The sequence below is a fragment of the Oncorhynchus gorbuscha genome, linkage group LG16 (assembly GCF_021184085.1).
Source record: "Oncorhynchus gorbuscha isolate QuinsamMale2020 ecotype Even-year linkage group LG16, OgorEven_v1.0, whole genome shotgun sequence".
Classification (NCBI taxonomy): domain Eukaryota; kingdom Metazoa; phylum Chordata; class Actinopteri; order Salmoniformes; family Salmonidae; genus Oncorhynchus; species Oncorhynchus gorbuscha.
In genome coordinates, this window is record NC_060188.1 from 39,985,181 (window position 1) to 39,994,118 (window position 8,938).

Here is an 8,938-nt window from a genome sequence, read left to right on the forward strand (position 1 = left end):
GCCTCCAACTTTCTCACTCTTCATTATTCACTGTTCATTCAGGATTGCAGTAGCATCCACTTGAATGTAGAAGCATTAAGAAACCTATTCTCTTATTTACAATTAAAGTTGACTCCAAAATGACACATTATTTACCATTCATTTCTATTGGGCACAAAATAGTCTCAAACACAACCAAAACGAGCAGAAAATGCATCCAAGCATGATGTAGTCATTGCGCGCTATGAATCTGGTACCAAATGCTTAACTTTTGACTACTTTAATACACATGTAAGTAAATGTGGCCCAATACTTTTGGTCCCCTAAAATGGCAGGACTATTTACAAAAAGTGCTGTCATTTCTAAATAGTTTACCCGATAAGGATGAAAAAACCCTCAAATTAAAAGCTGACAGTCTGCACTTTAACCTCAGTCATTATATAATTTCAAAACAAAATATTTGTCACTGTCCCAATACTTTAGGAGCTCACTGTATCTTCATGTAGAAACATTATGGTATTCTTCACAATTCCAGATTTCAGCTGTATAGTTCAGCATAGGACATGCACATTAATTCTAGTTGTCATGTAATTTTGCTGGGTCAAGTCCTTTGCAATCTGGAAACGTATCGCCACAGCAATTTTTTTTTATCATCTCATCTACCGCTTTCCCAAACCTAACCCAGAGTTTCTGACTGAACTGTCTGTCCCATTCTTAACCCAGAGTTTCTGACTGAACTGTCTGTCCCATTCTTAACCCAGGGTTTCTGACTGAACTGTCTGTCCCAAACCTAACCCAGGGTTTCTGACTGAACTGTCTGTCCCATTCCTAACCCAGGGTTTCTGACTGAACTGTCTGTCCCATTCTTAATCCAGGGTTTGACTGAGCTGTCTGATTCAAACCTAACACAGGGTTTCTAACTGAACTCATCACCACTCTGTGCTCCTCCTTGGTGCTGTTGGGGGACTTTAACATACATGTTGACTCTGACAATGACAGTTTTGCCACTGAATTCCTTATCCTGCTTGACTCCCTTGGCTTGACCCAGCTTATTGACTTTGCACACATAATCGTGGTCACACGCTAGACCTGTTATAGCCCATCGGTATTACCATAGACAACCTGACTGGTTCAGACATTGGGCTCTCTGACCACAAAAGTAATATCTATTGATGTATCTAATATCTATTCCCTCCCCCTCTCTGCAGTTAGCGTACTGTCTTTTCATCTCAAATCCAGTCTTGTCTTTGGGGCTCTACCCAGCCCTTATATCCAGCCCGCTGGAAGATGCAGTATGTCTGTATAATGACTCTACACCTCTCAATGACTTGGCCCTCCTAAAGACCAGAGTAGTTTCATTCTAGCGCTCGGCCCCCTTGTACAGTGGGTGTTGATTCGTGCAGTGGGTGTTGTCATTGAAGAAAAGTACGTTAATAGTATAGGAATACTATTGTACAAATATTTTGACACTACTTTTCTCTGCTCAGAATCATCAAGAGCCGCTCACGCCAGCGCAACTTCCAGCTGCTCATCATCACCCATGACGAGGACTTTGTGGAGCTCCTGGGGCGCTCCAACTACGTGGAACACTTCTACCGTATCAGGAAGAACATGGACCAGTGCTCTGAGATCACCAAGTGCAGTGTCTCCTCCCTCACCTCCTACCTGCACTGAGTGTCAGACACCATCCAAAGACTTGATTGATACTAGTCTATCAAGGCTATGATTGTTATAATAGGCACATGGGACTACAAATTGTATTTTTAAAAAGATATATATAAAATGCCTTAGTTGACTCGAGAGCGGAAAAAAAGATGCACTATAGTACTGTATTCCAGTTGGCGTTGGGATCTGTGCCTAAAGAAGAGCATGGTAGTTTCTGTTCACTTCCTTTGATTTACGAGGGATTTCTGTTCTTTGACAGGATGAAGTTAATTGGTAGATAAGACCTTGAGGCCCCGTCGTTGATTACCACTTTTATCCGGTATTCGGCGAAACGCCTCTGGTCTTGGTGACGCTTGCTAATCAACCACATCTCAATCAAGATATTCATAATGTGTCTCAAACTGTATATTTGAGTCTGTATCAGTTGACACTGCAATAAAATGTGTGGGGGAAAAATATCCTGGGTCCTGTGTATAAATAATCTGTTCACGGAGTAGTCCTCACATTTGGCTTTAAATTATTACCTGCTGCACTTCAACTTCTCTGAAGTACAAGGACTTCTTTAGTACTACTTAGCTTTGGCAAATCAACCCAGCCAAAGATGAAGACGGTGATCCTTCTACTCTCTGTTGCGATGGTGCTATTTGACTCTGGAACTCTGCCTGCCAACGCTGCAGCGCACCGGCAGCATAGAAGTCACAATTCCAATTTGGAGGCTATTATTGGCATGGCAGGACAATACACACACACTCTGTCAGAGGTAAGAGCTGATCAAACAGCTATAACAAACTGGGTTAGCTTGTTGACAAAGAGCCACACTGTTCTTATATTCTATAGGATTCCTCTGCCTTACTGTTTTGTCATTTAAAAAGTGTGCAACAAACTTCTCACTATTGTCTTTTACTCTAGGAACTTCTGGAAACATTACTCATAGATGTAACACATTTGACTGCGACCACCACAAAGTGCAAGGTGATGTGATTAAATGTTCTGCCCCCTTAGACATTTTGGTGTTAATAAGATCATATGTATAATTGAAAAATATTTACAGTTGATATAAAAAGATATCTATGGCGCTTGAATATGTGGAAACTTTCGTTAACGAAACCAATGTTATTTTACAGGAGTTCTTCTGCGAAGCTGAGACAATCTTGGCCTCTGTGAAAAATGACGTGTTTGGTGAGGAGGGAAAGATTGTCCGACATCTGAGGGTTTACAACAAACTTGTAAGTTACTAAAGTGTTCTATTAATAAAGCAGCATCTCCCTCTTAAGAAGACGTGACCAAATGAAGGCACATGCGCTGGGTGTGAGAGTGTCTTCGGTGTTGATGTCTGATGATGCTCTCTCATTACAGCAGAAGTGCACCGTTGTGAAGAGCCAAGGCAACCGGGTGGAGGGCAACCAGGTGGAGCTGAGGAGACTTCTCCTCGACCTAAAAGAATGTGGCCAAAAAATCAACTCCAAACCATGAGATCTACACCATCTCAACACATTTAACAACACAATGCTAATCTGCTTATTTATTGTTTGTTGACTGTTTTATTTAAGTTAAAGTGGCGTTAAATGACTTTACCAAGGGAAATACTTTAATTATGTTAATCTTTTTTTTTCTTTTTCTGAGTAGCATATTGATAATCTAATGCACACCTGTTAATAATAAGCATCATTTTATATTACAATATTTGTACTGAAATAAAGGTTTTTCATGACTAAAGTTCAAAGTCTGGTTTTTAACCTACACATTTTCCAGGATTTCCATGAATTGTCAATGGTCAGGTTAGACTGGTCATTAATTTCCACTGAAATGGCAGGGCTGGTGTGAAACAGTAGCTAAACTTACTAACATCTTACTCAACTGTATTCTCATGGCCCTTGAAATCGCCATTACTTTGTGTTTGCTAGCCATGATTTGATGTGAAATGCTTTACATCTATCTGGTGGGACATACTGTAAATGCTGGGACTGAAGAGCTTTTGAAGTGAATGCACTTTGCCACTCCCTTCCTTCCCTGGACAATGATCACTGAATTGATGCAAAGTGAGCTCTGAAGGGAGGCCATACAGTAGAGGCAGCAGGAGCTTCACTACTGGCATGCAACTGTTCATGTGTTCTCATTACTACACTGAACACAAATATAAATGCCACATGTAAAGTGTTGGTTTCATGAGCTGAAATAAAATATCCCAGAAATGTTCCATACACTCAAAAGTTCTCGCAAATGTGAACAAATTTGTTTTCTTCCCTGTTAGTGAGCATTTCTCCTTTGCCAAGATATGCCACACCTGTCAGGTGGATGGATGATCAAGAAACTGATTACACCTCATTACACAGGTGCACCTTGTGCTGTGTACAATAAAATGCCACTCAAATGTGCTGTTTTGTCACACAAACAAAATGCCACATGTCTCAAGTTTTGAGGGAGCATGCAATTGGCAGAAATGTCCACCAGAGTTGTTGCCAGGGAATTGAATGTTAATTTCTCTACCGTAAACTGCCTCCAACGTCGTTTTAGAGAATTTGGCAGTGCATCCAACCGGCCTCACAACCGTGGACCGTGTGCGAACGGATTGCTGATGTCAACGTTGTGAACAGCATGTCCAATAGTGGCGGTGGGGTTATGGTATGGGCAGGCATAAGCTACAGACAACGAACACAATTGCACTTTATCAAATTGCACTTTATCAATGGCACTTGATAAAGCACAGAGATACCGTGACAGATCCTGAGACCCATTGTCATGCCATTTATCCTCTGCCATCACCTCATGTTTCAGCATGATCTGTACACAATTTTTGGAAGCTGAAAATGTCCCAGTTCGTCCATGGCCTACATACTCACCAGACATGTCACCCGTTGAGCATGTGTGGGATGCTCTGGATCGTCATGTACGACAGCGTGTTCCAGTTTCCGCCTATATCCAGCAACTTCGCACGGCCATTGAAGAGGAGTGGAACAACATTCCACAGACCACAAACAACAGCCTGATCAACTTATGTGTCGTGCTGCATGAGGCAAATGGTGGTCACACTAGATACTAACTGGTTTTCTGCTCCGCTCCTACATTTTTTAAAGGTATTTGTGACCAACCGATGCATATCTGTATTCCCAGTCATGTGAAATCCATAGATTAGAGCCTAATGAATTTAAATTGACTGATTTCCTCATATGAAACTCAGTGAAATCTTTGACATTGTTATATGTTGTGTTTTATATTTTTGTTCAGTATAAATAAAACCAACAGCTTCCTCCCTCTGTTGTCACTGCCACGTTTTACAGTGCAACACTGCGGCCTGCTGGTGGTGCTTCTCACTGACCTATGAACTCATTGAGGCAGAGAGAATATGACTATTCATGGAGATACTGAATTATTCAGCTTTGCTTAATATTTCATCATTTGTTAAAGGTAAACATGGGTGAGCTACATTTGGTTTGATATATTCTGGAGTGTTGCGCATCCTTGCCTGCCCTTATTTGTATGTCTCAAGGAAACCTCTTTGGCTTAGCTGCAGAGGTCACACTTTATTTGGATAGTCTGGATAGTCCGTCTGTAAATGCTCTACAGATGGTCACACTATCAACAAACTGTCTGTTGACAAGCAACTGCTTGCTCGGGTTAGGTTTAGAATAAGGGTAAGCGTTAAGGTTATGGTTAGTAGATAGTTGAAATGTTACTGATAGTCTGTAGAGCAGTGTTCCCCAACTGCCGGCCAATTTACCCGCAGGTGATTTTTATTTGGCCCCCCCAAAAAAAATTTAGCAAGAAAACTAAGATTATTTTAAAATATATTTATTTTTGGACATAAAAGACTAAAAACACCAGAAAATCCACTCCAATACATTTTAATTTTGGAAATCTGTTACAAAGTATTCCCACACATAATAGAGATGTGATCCAATACAAATTTAAGCAAGGTTTAAAATTATGTTTTAGTCCAATGTTATCTGTTTGGGCTTCTTGCGGTCAATTTGATGTCTAGAAATTATCTGTAATTGTGTTCCGGCCCCCTGACCATCCGCTCAAGAAAAAATTGGCCCGAAGCTGAATATAGTTGTAGCTTTACAACATCTACAGATGAACTATCCAAATAAGGTGTTAACCGAATATGAAGGAAGGTTTCCCTCTCCCTATCTTTCTTTCTATAGTACAGTTAGGATCACAATCCCACAGGGAATCCCTAATAAAACAGTAATGAGCTGGTGCCCAAAGGCTATGGAATCTGCCCTTCGGTTCAATTTGATCACACAGGCTTCCCAGATCAAATCTGATCTGTGCAGGTAGAACCACATATAAAAGCCCCACATAAATGAGCTCAGGAATACTAGCTATTTGTACGCCTCACCCTGATTCATTGGCAGGGTTTTTCATCTTGTGCTTTGGGGAGTTTAGCCCCAGGGCAGCCTTCAGGCCTGGGGAGCAGGGGACCAATGACTGCATCTGCTGTAGGATAACCCGGGGCCCCTCTATGGACTCGCACTGTTTTTCATGTCTCTTCAAAAGTCAGTCCATGGAGAGTGACAGCATGAACTCCTGACAATAATGTGCCTGCAGCCCACTCTAGTGCTTTGGTTTGTACGCTTTCTATGGGCGCCTGTTGTCACAAGACCTTACTGTCAAACTCCACAGGTCACAAAGTGAACCCATCTGATGTGATCGACTTGGAGAAGTAGAGGCGTGACAAGATGGCCGTGCTATTTTGAAAGTTTCTTACCTTTCTCCCTCTCTCGGTTCACTTTTTGGATAAGATTTCTAAAGACTGTGAAGAGATGTGTTCATCTGGTTTCTGCTTTCATGAGCTCTTTCAAGTGCTTTTCTGAGGAAATCACGCCAGTGTGAGTTATTTCTGAGTGGGTTAATTTCATTTCTCAGGGCACTTTTATAATGGAGCGCTGTTAAATTATGCATGCGGTGTATAATACTGTTATTGGGGGCGGTGAATTAAGCAGGTGGCATCCCAGGCTATATGTCCTCCCAGAAGCCCCCTCTCCTCTGACTGTTTAAATTGGGTGGCACAGTGAAAGAAGACATTCGAGCATTGTTTCATACGCTTGACTGTAAAACAAAACTACAAAAAGAGAAAGAAAATATACTTATGCTCTTGGCTTTGCACATATTTATCGTTTCATGTGAGCTATAAGAACCGATTTAAATGTGTATCTTCAGTACTGTGTTTTCCCTAGTAACAAATTGTATCCAAACGGTGACGGTAACTACAGATAGCGAATTGCACACATGCAGCAGCACACATTTGCATACTGTCAAATTGTAGAATTTAGGTGTTCGGTCCAAGGGTAACCATAGATTTTAGTCTGGACTGTTGTGAGTCTCTGTTGTGCTGGTGCTGAAATGAAGAACAGAGTATCCGTGTGGGAGGTCAGGGGATAAATTGCCTGATATAACCACTGCACCATGCATAATGTAGAGGTCATTCAAGAGCCTATGGAGAGAGACAATTCTGGGCAGCTAGCTGTATTGTTTAGTATTAAGAGAGAGGAAGAGGTTCCATGTAGCCCAGTTAATATTTCAGTGTGCTTAAAAAAAAGACATCACATGATGCAAAATGCATCATTACTGTGACACTATCTGTGTTTTGAAAGTTCTATATCTTGAAAACTTGATTGCTGACATGCAAAACAGTTTGGGACTGTATCAACAGTGGACTAATGAAACAAATACCCAAATATAGATTGAATGGATTTTTTTACAATTTATTTCCCAGTAGAACAACCTTTGAAATAGTTATGTAACAAGGTTCCTCACATGTAGAGAGTCTAAAAGTGACAAAAACAATCCCCGCCTGGGTGTCATATGTACTCTATGCAACTGGTTAGTACTGTACAATATGTAGGAATGTACACGGATATGATGGTAGCCAAGGTGGGAAGGATTGTTTTTGATCATGTTGGTCAATTATACAGTGGCCATTGGCAAGCATCCACGGTCATACATACACACCTTTGTCACCTTTGTTGAAACAATTAAATTAAATGCATTCTCAATTAAATGAATTCACCAGAGAGAAAGGTTCATGAAAAACCCAGGCTGAGGGAAATGGCAAGTCAAAGAAAAGTGGGGGTAGAGAGAGATGGAGGACATGGAAGGAATAGAGGACGCACGAAGTTCACATTTGAAGGGCAGCCTCGTGTTTCCTAGTAACAGAATCCCTCTGGATGACTCGACGACATGCTTGGGAAGAGCTGTGGGCTGATTCCTGGAATGGTTTGGCATGTGATAAAAGTAGGAGAAGGCTAATAAAATGCACAGAGGTAGCTGTCTGCCTCCAAATTAGTCACATTCTCATTTGTTGCTACTGGCACTTTATAAATAATTGAGATGGCGGTGTCTCGATTCTGCCATCGCCCCTACCTACCCCACTCGCTCTCCTCACTGGGACTGCCGAAGACTTAACCAACCAGGATAGGCTAAGAGGGAGAGGAGGGGTGTGCAGTGCAGAACACCGTCCGGGAGTCCGTCTGCCGCAATTAAATAGTGCTCTCATCCCCATTCTGTCGAGCACCGTCTCTCACCAGTCCATGAAAACATCCCAAGCAAGCTTAACTCTCTCTCTCCCCCCGTCTCTCTTTCTCTCAAACACTCACTCACACCCACAAATGCAGACATAACAAGCCCACCACCCACCACATCAAAATGTAATATTTGATGATTCAATTGATGTGGTCCAAATATATATTTATAAGTCAACTTATGAAGTTCTAAAGTTATAAAAGTTAATTATGCAATACCTTACATTTTTCATAAAAAATATTGTTCCTTGACTTTGTAAAAATACTCTTAAGATTTCAGAGTCTTGTTTAAGTTATATTTCGCAGCAAATTTGCAATTGATCTGAAGCGAAAATGCACATAGGAATGTTTAATAAATAAATATGCGGGGGTAATGCAGCTCAATTATTGCATGAGAAATTGCAATACTTTCCAACTGGGAATGAATAATAGAACGGGCCTCACTCGCCACATGCTCCCTGTCTTTGCTAACCTTCAGCTCAATTTACCTCATAGCAAGAGGTTTATGATATCAATAGGGGTATTACAGCGATCAATAATTTACACACGCTTCCAAGCCCAAAAAATATTTAACCTTCCTCTCCAAGTCATTTCTTTAACATTAATATGGTAAGTCTTCAGACATTGGAAGATGAAATATATTCTGAAATTCTTTCAAGTTTGTAAAAAATAAAACAGAAACACATGAAAACAATTATAACAAAACAGTTAGATTGAACAATATAAGCATTTCACTTTTTGGTGAAGCTTATTTATCCTGATTTAAAACC

At 40.9% G+C, this 8,938-nt stretch overlaps 2 protein-coding genes across 5 annotated transcripts in view; both read left to right on the top strand.

The window, feature by feature from the left end:
* Nucleotides 1–2,100, top strand: part of rad50 (RAD50 homolog, double strand break repair protein) — a 43,818-nt gene extending 41,718 nt beyond the window's left edge. For all 3 annotated transcript variants that reach the window (XM_046304790.1, XM_046304789.1, XM_046304791.1), the window contains one exon: nt 1,467–2,100. In XM_046304790.1, the coding sequence (XP_046160746.1) occupies nt 1,467–1,653 (187 nt within the window). In that variant the 3' untranslated portion in view covers nt 1,654–2,100. The remainder of the gene's footprint in view (nt 1–1,466) is intronic.
* Nucleotides 2,101–2,165: 65 nt separating this feature from the next.
* Nucleotides 2,166–3,360, top strand: LOC123999241. 2 transcript variants are annotated; one of them, XM_046304792.1, is made up of 4 exons: nt 2,166–2,404; nt 2,554–2,616; nt 2,769–2,870; nt 3,001–3,360. In XM_046304792.1, exons 1-4 carry the CDS (start codon nt 2,246–2,248, stop codon nt 3,115–3,117), a joined length of 441 nt encoding a protein of 146 aa, XP_046160748.1. In that variant the 5' UTR covers nt 2,166–2,245; the 3' UTR covers nt 3,118–3,360. The 2 variants fall into 2 exon arrangements, with proteins under 2 accessions (XP_046160748.1, XP_046160749.1); XM_046304793.1 differs by having other exon boundaries at nt 3,004–3,360.
* The last annotated feature ends 5,578 nt before the right edge of the window (nt 3,361–8,938 follow it).